This window comes from Erythranthe guttata, chromosome 9 (assembly GCF_056151865.1).
Source record: "Erythranthe guttata isolate IM_541 chromosome 9, IM_541, whole genome shotgun sequence".
NCBI classification, from domain to species: domain Eukaryota; kingdom Viridiplantae; phylum Streptophyta; class Magnoliopsida; order Lamiales; family Phrymaceae; genus Erythranthe; species Erythranthe guttata.
The window spans coordinates 16,537,578-16,550,161 of record NC_142541.1 but is presented as its reverse complement, the minus strand read 5'-3'; the positions used below and the strand labels follow the sequence as shown (position 1 = coordinate 16,550,161).

General features: G+C 38.6%; 3 protein-coding genes across 3 annotated transcripts; 1 reads left to right on the top strand and 2 right to left on the bottom strand.

Moving 5' to 3' along the window:
* Positions 1–922: 922 nt before the first annotated feature.
* Positions 923–3,504, bottom strand: LOC105976070 (hypothetical protein). Its single transcript, XM_013001356.2, has 4 exons — positions 3,118–3,504; positions 2,231–2,794; positions 1,802–2,146; positions 923–1,385 (listed from the first exon to the last, which is right to left on the bottom strand). The coding sequence occupies exons 1-4, from the start codon at positions 3,223–3,225 to the stop codon at positions 1,107–1,109; spliced, it is 1,296 nt and encodes a 431-aa protein (XP_012856810.2). The 5' UTR covers positions 3,226–3,504; the 3' UTR covers positions 923–1,106.
* A 521-nt stretch (positions 3,505–4,025) lies between these two features.
* On the top strand, positions 4,026–6,732 carry LOC105975563 (zinc finger CCCH domain-containing protein 62). The gene is made up of 9 exons (XM_013000764.2): positions 4,026–4,307; positions 4,551–4,669; positions 4,767–4,881; positions 4,971–5,032; positions 5,315–5,366; positions 5,493–5,604; positions 5,799–5,897; positions 5,986–6,113; positions 6,196–6,732. Exons 1-9 carry the CDS (start codon positions 4,159–4,161, stop codon positions 6,611–6,613), a joined length of 1,254 nt encoding a protein of 417 aa, XP_012856218.2. The 5' UTR covers positions 4,026–4,158; the 3' UTR covers positions 6,614–6,732.
* A 3,699-nt stretch (positions 6,733–10,431) lies between these two features.
* On the bottom strand, positions 10,432–12,580 carry LOC105956159 (protein FAR1-RELATED SEQUENCE 5-like). The gene is made up of 3 exons (XM_088822808.1): positions 12,323–12,580; positions 10,617–11,978; positions 10,432–10,473 (listed from the first exon to the last, which is right to left on the bottom strand). The coding sequence occupies exons 1-3, from the start codon at positions 12,374–12,376 to the stop codon at positions 10,432–10,434; spliced, it is 1,458 nt and encodes a 485-aa protein (XP_088678934.1). The 5' UTR covers positions 12,377–12,580.
* Between the last annotated feature and the right edge of the window lie 4 nt (positions 12,581–12,584).

Here is a 12,584-nt window from a genome sequence, read left to right as displayed (position 1 = left end):
AAAAATGGCCTTCCTGTTGAAATTTCTCATCTCTCTCCTTTCCATTTCCGCCACAATAGCAGCAACAAACGCAGCCTTACTAAACGGTGTAATTCTCGGAGGTGTAATCACATGCACCAACACTTCGGTGGCAACAGCCGGGACCTACAACGTGGTCCCACAAGCCAAAGTGGATCTCGTCTGTGGGCCCGGAAGTGGCACATCTCTGCCAGCTGTCATCCTGTCAACTCAAACCAATACCGCTGGAGTCTACAGGTTTGTGGCGACCGCTTTAGATACTGTTCTGTTCGACAGTGGAAAATGTTATCTAAACGTCACTCTACCGCCAAACTCTTGCACTTTCAATATCCCGACTGGAAATCCTATTCTTCGGATTCCGATTATTGTTCTCACCGCAGTTGATGCATTGGTCGGAAAGATCCTTATCTTGGTTCCGGGAGCTGTCAGCTACGTTCTATCCATTTGACAATCTTTCGAATTTCTGGAATTAAATAAAATACCGGCCGTCCACATTACAATAATAATAATACTTGGCGCTTGCGATTTCAAACCATCTGCAAGCGGTAAATGTACGATATGTTTGAGAAATATAGTTTCAAATGTGGCGCTGTCGGGTTTATGTACTTTTTTTCTATCTTTCTGAAATTGCTTTGTGTTGTTCCTATGATGACTCGAAATGAATTCGATTAATGTTACTTTCTTATATATTCGATCCTAAAATTCCATACACAACGTATCTGATTACTGTTGTTAACGAGTGATTAAAATTCACCCACACTTTTATTTTTCGATTCTCTACGATTACTCGATATAAAATAGATTTCAAATCTACCAGAATTACTTAAAAAAATATATAGAAATCTGATCAAAGGAAATGAAATGCATTTAAAATAAACTCATCCATACAAGGTAAATAAATAAATTCGTGAATAATTTAATATCATTAAAAACTTGGGGGAAAATAAAATGTTATATCTTGAAACAAGTGACAATTAACAAGCTATAGTAGTACAACTGTACAGAATCACCCCACCTTAAATCTTATGTAGTAATTCAAAACAACAGCAGATACAATAAACTTGTACAATACTACCACAGTGTAAACATCAGTACTCTCGGAAAGTGAGATTCAAACGGCCGGGTCTAAAATCGGTTTCCTCCAGAAGAGCTTTAGGGGCAGTATCGCGAATAATGTTACTAACACCATGAAAAATATGCCTCGATTCACCACCAAAAATTAACACATCCCCTGATTCCAGTACAACTTTCTCTGCCTTGTCGATGTCCCTCTGGTCCCCCCCGAACAGAAATTCTGCAGAGTCACCGATTGAGAAAGATACCACAGGAAGTCCTTTACTTAAACTTTCTTGACTTTCATCTTTATCCTGTATCGGAACATTTTTAGTCAAAATAAGCTAAGATAGATATGTTTGGTGCAAGTGTTAATCCCTAAAATACTAGTTAAGTCTCGTTTGGTTCCCAACATAAGATTAGCCAATATAAATTATGCAATCTCAATTGTATAACTGGATTAAGGGCATCCAATACGTAACCCCCCAATAAGCCAAAATAAGATCTCATTTTCTCCATTCGTTATTGCACGAACCAAATATCAAATAAGGCCTAATTCTTTAATTAATTGTAGCTTATCTTATCAACCAAGCGAGGCCCTAGTTGATAGATAGAGAAGTGAACAGGGCACCGCAACAACGTTAACTATTCCAAACAATGTAAGAAAAAAAAGGGTCTTCAGATTGGAGACGTAGGATATTTTGTTAACAAACAACGCGTATATACAAACCTGATGAAGACCAAGTTTCCCGTTCTTTGTGTAGAAGTTGATGATACATATGTTTGGAGACATCGAAGGAAGAATATCTCTCGGACTCTTTTCTTTGGAATGAGACTCTAAATGACTATGGCAATACCGAATAGCTTCTTTAACCAAATGCTGAAACTCAACGGGAATAGGGGGAGGTTCGGCTTCATCAATGGGCCTTTTATCACCGTACGTGCTTGTCTCGGGATCCCAATTTTTACCAAGGCACATCATCTTCAACTGTAACTTTGCTCCATCACTGTACCCAGGTTGGTAAAAACCTCCGCACCCTCGACCAAGATCCCTGCACGCCTTTATCAATTTGACCTAAACAGAGACAAGTATTGAACATTTATAGTAATCTTTAGTATAAGTTAATCAGTAATAAGACGACGTAAACTGATATGCGACCTGGTCTGATACGGATAAATAATTCTTTAGTAGAATCATGCCAGGCCTAAGATTCTGTATGTTGTTGTATCCTTCGGTACGACGCTTCATTTCATTCCTCGCGGCTTTGTTCTTCACATGCAGAGGTGTTTTCAGCTTCACAACATTTCTATCTCTCTGCTCACAAATATCGAAAGAACATCCTTTTTGTTGGCTATCAGAATTCTCGAATCCACTTTTTCCGCTAGTTCCATCAGAAGTACTCTTCCCACTTTCAACTTCCTTAGGGAGCTTACCGTTCATAAAACTACAGTCTATCGTCTGAGCTGACTCGGTTGACAATGAAGGAAAATCATTATCAAAACCTGGAGCAATATTCTGTACTCGTCTGGGATTTCCATCATTTGGCGACGCGGTTTTAACTCCACGGGGTTCAGAATTAGGTCCTTGTTGATAATCTGATGATGACATATCACTGAATTTCTTTGTTACGTTATCGACCGCTGCTACTTCCGAGTTTCTTGTTTCACTTCTCGAAGATCCACTTCCATTACCAGGAGAAGACTCGTTTGAATGAGCTCCAATCTGAACATTTATAATGTTACTTAAAACGCATATATATCCAACAAAGTACAGCAATATTATCACCTTAATCCACTTCAAAATTTTATAATCAAACAAACGAAATATCCCAATTCCCCATGTATGCATAATTATCAGCTAATTTGTGGTGTGAAATAATCAAATTACAGTTAGCTATAGGTACTTAACAAAATCAAGTTTAAGTTTTTTTTTAACTTAATACACTCAAAAAAAAAAAAAGCTTCAGTATTCCATGTTTTCAACAGCAAATCAAGTGCAGAGGAAATCAATAGCAGGAATCGTAAGGGGGTATATAATAATATTACAGGGCTGTGACGATCCGCAGATTGTGACGATCGCCCTCGGGGAACGTAGCGCCCTCCTCCACCACCACCGCCGCCGCCGCCGCGGTTGCCGCCTCTGCCACGGTTCATTGCGTGTGCTGAAACGACGGAACAATATGATTGAAGCTATTAGGGTTTGCTAATTGCTAATAATACACCGATCGGACTAGAGATGGAAGAGAAAAAGACGATGAAATTGGGAACTGGAAAAGGCGCAAGCACCAACCAACCATCGGGTCAGGAGCGGGTCCGGATCCGGATCTTCTTATGTTTTAAAATGCAAATAGAGTAATTATCCATTTTAAATTAAGTTTAGTTTAAAATTTCAATAAATATATTAATATAAGTTAATAAAAATAAAAACTAGATGAAGTTTAGAAAAATATACTCCAATATACTACTAATCTCTTCCTTCCCACTAATTGTCTCATCATCCACTAATTACTCTTGTTTGTGAGAATTAATATGAAATAATTTATGAATTATAAGGGCAGATTTTGAGAATGAGTAATTAAAATGCCCTTAGATTCTGATCCGAAATTTTCCAGTTATGCAACAAGTTTTTTCGTTTCATTTTCCAAAATTTTGATTCCCGATTTTCTTTTTCCATTTTTTGGAGCTAGTTTTTCACTTTCGAAAGAGCTAATTCTGATTCGACCTGTCCGATTTACACCCCTAATCACAACAATTTAGAAAAGTAATTCAAAATTAGAGCTAAGAATTTAAATTAATTGTAAAAATAAACTCACGTTTTCACATAAAAATATACCTGCGAATTATTACAAGCCCATATTGCTAAGATAATTCCAATTTAGAAGCCCAATTTAACAAAATTAACAATGGGCCCAGCAAATTAAGAAATTAGTCTGAAAAATCCTTTTCCATTTTCCAACGGTAACATTTTTCAAAAAACGCAGAACAAAGTTTATTGAGTGGAACCCTTAAAAAAAATCTCGCATAAAGAATCATCATCTCTTCCCTTTTTTTTTTCTTTGAAGCTCTCTCAAGATTCGATACACAGCAATGGAATATTCCGAGGAACAACATTACGAAGAATCTGAAATTGGTTCGGAATATTCCGACGATTCACAAGACGACCCGACTTTCGACGTTCTCGAGGAGACTCGCTTAACCTTCTCAGACCTAACCCTCAACAGAAAAATCAACACCCAGTAATTATTTTAATTTTCTGAATTAACACCCACCTTCGATTATATTTATTTTGTGTGTGTGTGTGTATTTATGTAAATGATGGATTATTCATCATCTCAATGGCATTTTCGTAATTTTGTTATGTTTTTTGGCTTCCTAGATTTTGAAATTTTCATGTATTCTCTTTACTGATGAAATGTATATTTGTGTGTGTGTGTGTGTGTGTGTGAAATTGACATGGATGTATATCTTGTTTTACTCAGTATTGTTAATGGAAAGAATGAAAAAGAAGCGGAAGAATCGGATGCGATCGAAACGGTTATGCCGGAGCTCGACGAGAAGGACAAAAAAAGCTACGAAACTATCCAGAAAATTATCGAAGGTTCGTTTAATACTATTACGAATCGATTTTTTTTTTTCGTGTGTTGTGTGTATTTATATATTTTGTTTGTTAAATTAGTGTAATTCAATGATGGCAGGTGGTGAGGTGGAGAGATTGAAAGTGGAGCAATGCAAGGTTTATTTAAGGAAACACGGATTGAGATTGAGCGGCAAGAAAGAGACACTTATTCTTCGTATTAAGGAGCATATCGAGTAATCTTCCGTTTCCGTTTCTTTATTTTAAATGTCGAATCGGATTTTTTATATTTTGAATTCTAATTCTACTAATATGATATTTTCAGTGTTGTCAATGGTGATGGGGAGAAAAAGTATCCGGCATCTAGTTTCGTATTGAATTGCAAAGGTAATTGTCCTTTTATTAGCTTTGCGTTTTTCGAAACGAGTGTTGAATTTCGTGACTTGTCGATGAAGTTTCTAGAAAGTAGGTTAAAATAGATACCAAATTACTAAATTTTGTCACGAAGTAGATGAATTTAGTACTTCAATATATTATATTACCGAATGCCGATGAAATTTCATCTTTCTTGAATGTTCCTCAAACCGATACTAAAGTTTTGATCTTTGATCGTCATTTGCTCCGACAAATTTTTTTCGTCTTCCGAATTTGAAATTTCAAACTATGCAGGTGATGCATGCATGGGAGACGTAGTCATGTTCGAACAGAACGTATACGAACTGTAAGCCTTGTTTCGTTTCTCACTTGAGATTCTACCGACTTTATAAGTTACCATAAGCCCGCGTTCTTGATAAATATTGGCATTCCGCGTTTGGAGGCAATGAATTTTTTATTTTTTTATTTTCAGATTCAATATTGCATCTCGTAGTGCATGCGGTCCGCCTACCGGGACAAGGGTTGTTGCAGGGCGGATTGTGAAGGAGAGCTACGGGGCTGCCAAGCAGCAACATACATTTACGGTAGTCAACTCTCAATTTGTTCATACTTTTCTTGCGATGATTTACAATTCGAGAATTATATTTTTTTTCGGAAGACCATCGTAACATTTTCTAAACTATTTCGAAAATCTTGAATCGGTTGTCTACTTAGAATAATATAGTTAACATTCGAGTGAGTACTAAAATTAGCTTTCTCGATTGGTCGGTCGGAGCAGATTGAAGTGCTATGGAGTAAAGGAGAGAAACCTCTGCCGCCACTTCACCCACTGCTCATCAAAGGCAGAAACCTCTACCGATTGAAAACTATGAGACAGGTTTCGTTTGCTCCATCAAATGTTTCTCTATCCATTGTCTCTATATAAATCGTGTAATTTTACTATATTACCCTTCTCCATTATTTAGAAATGGGACGACGAAGGAGAAAGGCAGAAGATTCTGTCGGAAAAACACGCTAGAGGCGGTGCTGCTCGTTCGAACAGAGAAGCACGCATTCAAGAAAAGGAAATTCGGAAAACGCACAAGGGAGCTAGGTATTGTTCGTAATCTTGAATTCTGCATGCGAATGCTAGAATCCTCGTGCGTAATATTAATAACGCTCCTGTATATATTTAGGACAACGAAAAACCCTGTACCCGTGAATAGAGAGAAACCGATTAACCAGGCGATCGAGCAAGAGAATATTCTGCATCGGCAGCCTAATTATATTCCAGCACAGCATATTCATCAAAGGCAACCTTTGACGAGCACAAACTACGGTTTTCAAAGGGGGGGCCCACACGAAAGTTCTATACTAAGGAATCCTCAAACCTATTTTCCAAACGCGAATCATCTCGAGAATCCGTTATTACAGAGGCCTATGTTAAAAGAAAATCGAGGGTTGCATGGATTCGGTGGTCATAACCGTAATATACAGCAAACACGTGCTTACGTACAACAAAAGCAGATATGCAGGCACTTTGTTCAAGGAAGGTGTACATATGGAGATAGGTGTAAGTATTTGCATGAACCAGCTGCTGCAAATATGAGATGAAGAACAAGGTGTTTTCAAATTTATGTTTCATTAATATGATGATTTAATTTCTTTATTATCTCTTGTTTTGGTTGGAAATTCTTTTTCCCAGTCTAATGCAAGAAGAATGTATGTTTTTACTAATTTTTTAGTCGTCAGAAAAAAAAAACAAAAAAAAAAGTCGTATACTAGCATACGTATTTTGCTAAAAATCGTTGAAATGTTCGAAAATAAAAATTACACTCAAAATATATAGTATAGAAAATGTTTGTCCATAAGTCGCAAAGAAATTGTTCATCTAAGAGTGGTTTCAGAAAATCAAAAAATTGTATGCTATATAGTACACGTTATTTGCTAAAAATCGTCAAAATATTAAAAAAAAATAAAAAAAATAGTATTTTTTTACACTCAAATATATAGTAAAGGATCTTTATCATAGTCAATTTTCATCTGAAAATTGTGTACTATATAGCACACGTTTTTTGCTAAAAATTGTTGAAATGGTAAGAAAAATAGTATTTTTTACACACAAATATATAGTATATATAAAAAATGGGGGCAACTATTTTGAATACTAATTTTTGCTTAGTTGAATACTACCTAGTTGAAAACCACAATTGAGTACATATTTTTAAGTTTTTTCTTACTTTAATACCAAAATAAAAATAAAAGTACAAAAATACCCTTTCATACAAAATACTAATTACATCAATTTTTCTTTGAAATTACCTATTTGAAAACCAAATAAAAAAAAAAGAAAAAAAAAAATTCAAACACAAAAAACCTCCCTCCGTCCACCTCCCTCCGTCCACGCCGCCCGACGCCGCCGCCGCCGCTCCAACCATCGCCGCCGTCGGACGCCAACGCCAAACACCGCCGAACGCCGCCCAACGTCGCCCAAAGCCGCCGCCGTCGTCGTCTTCGAATAGTAAGTTATAGTTGTTTCGATTTTTTTTTCTTTAATATTTATTTAAGATTTGATTGTTTGATATGGGTAATTAGGATTTGGTTGTTTTAGGTTAGAATGATCGTTAATTAGTAATTGGTGCATCTGATTTCAGTCGATTTGAGCATTGATTTGAGATTCGTGGGTCGGTTCTTCGTTCACCATTTTCGACCTGTATATGTCGAATTTGGATGAATTTTCGACAGGTTGATGTCGAAAATTCATCCAAATTCGACATGTAGATGTCGAAAATGGTGAAATTGTTGAGTTTGGAATTTGGTAATTTTCGACAGAAACCTGTCGAAAATGGGTTGCATTTTCGACAGCGACATGTCGAAAATTCAACAAATTTTCGACAGGTTTCTGTCGAAAATGCAACCCATTTTCGACAGGTTTCTGTCGAATTTGAACTGTGATTTTTTTTTTTTTTTTTTTTTTTTTTTTTTTTCCTTTTTTTATTTGCTTGTGTTTATATTATGTATATTAATTTTTATTTGTGTGTTATTTTGCAGTGGAAGAACCACGTGAACCTCGTATACCTCCGACTGTCTCGAACCGTAAGAAGAGGAAGGAATTATCCGATAAAGGCAAGGGCATAGCAGTCACGACCAAGAAAAAGACCACGACCAAGAAGAAGTCTGGAGAGGGTTCTTCGTCAACGAATCCGGTGCCGGCTCTACATTCGACCGTACAAGTTGGTGATTCGAGCAACGAACCGGTCCTAGGTCCCGAGATACCGGAATTGTACACAAAATTTGATAAGCACATTGCTTATCATATTGTGAACGGCGGGCCAGATCGTTCGGAGCGCGGCTCAGAATTTCGAATACGAAATCACACAGGAACCTTGAAAGGTTGGGAGCCGGCGCCGTTTATTACAGAGGTAGTACAAAGATGTGGTTTAATGTCAGTTGTACAGGCATCGTACAACACTGTGGACGGCCATCTACTTAGAGCCTTCGTAGAGAGATGGCATCCAGCTACCAACACATTTCACTTACCTGTTGGAGAGATGACCATCACACTTGACGATGTGAGTACGTTGGTCGGTTTGCCAGTTGTTGGGCGTACCGTATCTTGCGAGCGTTTGGTCCGTGATTCCAAAACCATTCCCAGTTCTTTGATGTTCGAGTTGCTAGGTGAGTACCCGGACGATGTAAACAAGAAGAAAGCGGTCAAGTTGGAATGGTTGAAGGCTAAATTTAGCAAAGTGACCATGAGAGATAGTGCGGAGAAGAGGACATACGCCATTCGGGCGTATTTGTTATTTTTGCTCGGGTGTACTATACTGTGCGACAAGACAGGCAACATGGTAAGCGTTGAGTACCTAAATCTTGTATCTGATTTGGATCGGATCGGCGAGTATGCTTGGGGCACTGCATGTCTTTGCCGGTTGTACGATGAGCTTTCCTCAGCCTCACAAAAATCAACGAACTCGATGGCTGGCTGGCTGACGCTCTTTCAGTCATGGATTTACGAGCACTTTCCTTATTTGGGGGGTGGCACATTGAAAACGGAATTCGAGGGGCCATTAGCGAGCCGATGGGAGCCTCAGTCAAAGACTACTTCAACGCCTGAACGAGCGTCGTACCTGCGATCTCGATTAGATGATTTGATCCCCGATCAGGTAACATACCAGTTTAATAATTTGTTATTACTACTTAAGTAGGTTTTTACATCTAATTTTTTATTTATTTTACTAGGTTTTATGGTCACCGTATACGGCTATTCGTGATCGTTTCCCGATGCCAGATTCTGCTTGGTTTAGTGGGATGATATGTTGCATGGACCACTTCGAGGCATATCATCCGGACAGAGTGTTGAGGCAGTTCAACCGGGTGCAAATCATTCCAGGTCGTGCATACATGTCAAAAGATATGTACAAAGCTCTGGCTAGCAAAGGTCGACCGGTCCAGAACTCAATTTTCGTTGCGTACGGCGAACGATTCTCTGATCGGTGGGAGGAGTATTGTCTGGACGAGGAGTCGAGGTCCGTTGAAATTGAACTCGGGGAGGCGGACACTTCGCCGGACTACATGAATTGGTTCCGACCCAGATGCATGTTACAACTGAGTAGGCATGGAGCCCATCCACCTCGACCCCAGGCGGATCGACCTCGACCCCATGAAGCTCGTCCAGAGGGTGGTACCGATAAGGAGGTCCAACTTTCACAAATTTTGGAGTTGGTGAAGGGTACACTTAGCGAGGTGCGGGGACTTGCGCCATCCGACGCTCATACGGTCATGTGGGGGACCCTAAATGATATTGTCAGATTGATCGAGCCGGATGCCCCACTTCCACCTCCTTCGAGTTCATCGGATGCCCCACCACCACCTCCAGGTAGCTCGATAGGGCCAATTCCACCGCCATCGAGCTCGTCCGATGCCCCACAGGCGGTTGTGAAACGCGTGTTTAGTAGGAAGAAAAAAACACAGGATTAGTCTTGTATTTTTTTAGATGGATGTTATTTGATGGATTTTATTTGTTTTACTTGTTTTTTAATTTAGTTTTGTATGGATTTTGGTTGTTTTAAATGAAAATATTTTTGATAATTTGAAATTTTTTTTTTTGTCCAAAAACACTTAGAATATGTTTTTTATCTTACATTGCAATATATTTGGGGTTAATTTCACAAAAAAAAAAAAATTGCAATTTTTTCAAAAAAAAAAAAAAATTGTATACAGCTCCATTTCGACAGCTAGCTGTCGAATTTGAGCTGTATGCAATTTTTTTTTTTTTTTTGAAAAAATTGCAAATTTTTTTTTTTTCGTCGATGGTTGGTAGGATGACTTGGCCTGTGGTCGCGACGGGCTCCATACTCATGTGTTTCCAATACGAGCCTATTAACTCAAGTGGGATAGGACATTTGTTCACAACAACATACTCATGAAGTTCATGGCGACATGGTAGACTGTGGGTTGTTCGGATGGCGCAACTACAACCCATATCGCTCGGTTGCAATAGTTTCGCATTGTCCACCTCAACTTTGAGTAGTTGCAGAGCGTATTTTGAGATACTTCCACGAAGCTCATTGTATATCAACGTTTTGAAAGTGTGCTCGTAAGTATTTTTACTTACTTCAAAGGAAGCCTTGATGTCATTGTGTTGTTCGACAATTTGATTGTGGACTTTCGTATACAAATCCACAAATGTGCCAGTTGAATTACGCACATCCCTTTTCATTCGTCCGTGTGCCCCCTCCACCCTATTAGAAGTGTACGTTCCAAAATGAGTATACTTATTTGTCCACACCGATACAAGTCTCTCCTTGTACGGATCCAACCATGAATTGGCTACATACTCTATAGCCGGGAGATAACCCATAAATGTTCTTTTCAAATCCTCCCAATCCTCATTGAACTCCTCTACGGTATTTCTTTCAATAAGAGCCGAAAAACTCGACTGAAATTGCTTCCATTTGGTGATGTCCTTTGGGAACAATTTCTTACAATTGGCCACTATATTCTTGTTCACATGCCACCGACACAGCAAGTGATGACTCGATGGATACACATTGGCCACTGCTTTCATTAAACCCAAATCTCGATCTGTTACAATGCAATTAGGCCGAGGACAACTGGTCATGGCCTCCTTCAAACAACGCAACGCCCATTCAAAATTTTCCGTCTTTTCGTGGTCCAAGTAAGCAAAGGCAATTGAGAACGTCTTGTTGGTACAAGTAAAACCCACAATCTCAAGAAATGGGAGTCCGTAACGATTGGTCTTGTACGTGCAATCGATGACGAATACGTACGGATACGACTGTGCCAACTTAATGCATTTCGGGTGGATCCAAAACAAGTCGGTAATCGCATTCAACTCGTTCGATCTATGGTACGAGAGGTATTCATCTTCTTTCAACTTGACGAACAATGATTGCAATTGAGATCTCCCATCCAATTCACTGAAATTTAACTTAGAGATAGTATTGTAAACTGTCTTCATACCAGTTACATTAGACGGGTCCTTTTGTTTCAATGCTCTTAGAATTGCCCTTGGTTTCACCATTGCCTTCTTCATAGTGTGAACAAAGGAAACATCCTCCTTTGATAATCTTCCGGCATAAGAGTGTCCGTGCAAGTTTTCGAATAAGTTGTGGTTGTGAATAGCACAACTAACATCCAGTTTCCACTCAGCCTTTTCATCATCCTTGTGTTCTCTTGTCCCCTTCAATTTAAACGGACAATTGCATTTCTTTGAACCGGTGCTCCTTTTTCCCGGTCTTTGATCATCTTCACCTGGTACCTTCTTGCCAACATAATGGCCCCCACGCTCACAACGAACAATCACATACGGTGTCCTACGTCCTCTATCCCCGTCACTCGAACCCCCAATCATTAACACCATTCCAATTCTTTTACATACTTCACGAACCCATGCCATTAAAGCTTCTTTTGTTGGGAATTTTTCTGACGTGGTAAATGAATGGGTGCAATCGATCTACACAAAAGTGTCGAAAATATAAGACAAGTAAATTTGCAACAGGAACCAAATCGACACTTAAGTGTCGAAAATATAGGTAACTTTCGACACCAAAGTGTCGAATTCTGATACAATTTTCGACACTTTAGTGTCGAAAATATGGGTAATTTTCGACACTTAAGTGTCGAAAATTGTATCAGAATTCGACACTTTGGTGTCGAAACTTAATGGTATTTTCGACACATACACGTCGAAAAATAAGGGTATTTTCGACCTGTATGTGTCGAAAATACATGGCGAGTTTTAAAAAAAAAAAAAATTCAAAATCGATGTTTTAGCTCAAAAAATACATGAATACATACCTGAATGGGTTCTCCTTGCTCGTAAACTACCATTCTATTGTCATTTGAGGCCATTTTGCAAGTTGTGTAAGGTTTTGATTTCTTTTGTTTTGGGGTTTTTTAGGAGGGTTTTTGGGGAGGGAGAAGAAGGAGGTGGAGGAGGTGAGGGGTTTGTGAGTGAGGAGGGAAATGTTTTTTTTAGGTTTTTGATTATTTGGTTTTTAAGAAAGAAAAATAGTATTTGTAATATTTTTTGGTTTTAATTTTCATTAAGGGTATTAAA

Coding starts and splice junctions, on each gene's coding strand:
- LOC105976070 (XM_013001356.2), bottom strand. CDS start 3,225: ATGAACCGTGGCAGAGGCGGCAACCGCGGCGGCGGCGGCGGTGGTGGT. Junction 2,795..3,117: donor CTGCGGATCGTCACAGCCCT/GTAATATTATTA, acceptor ATAAATGTTCAG/ATTGGAGCTCATTCAAACGA. Junction 2,147..2,230: donor ATTTATCCGTATCAGACCAG/GTCGCATATCAG, acceptor GTCTCTGTTTAG/GTCAAATTGATAAAGGCGTG.
- LOC105975563 (XM_013000764.2), top strand. CDS start 4,159: ATGGAATATTCCGAGGAACAACATTACGAAGAATCTGAAATTGGTTCG. Junction 5,605..5,798: donor AGCAGCAACATACATTTACG/GTAGTCAACTCT, acceptor CGGTCGGAGCAG/ATTGAAGTGCTATGGAGTAA. Junction 5,898..5,985: donor GATTGAAAACTATGAGACAG/GTTTCGTTTGCT, acceptor TCCATTATTTAG/AAATGGGACGACGAAGGAGA.
- LOC105956159 (XM_088822808.1), bottom strand. CDS start 12,376: ATGGCCTCAAATGACAATAGAATGGTAGTTTACGAGCAAGGAGAACCC. Junction 11,979..12,322: donor AGCAAGGAGAACCCATTCAG/GTATGTATTCAT, acceptor ACTTTTGTGTAG/ATCGATTGCACCCATTCATT. Junction 10,474..10,616: donor ACATCAAGGCTTCCTTTGAA/GTAAGTAAAAAT, acceptor TATGGGTTGTAG/TTGCGCCATCCGAACAACCC.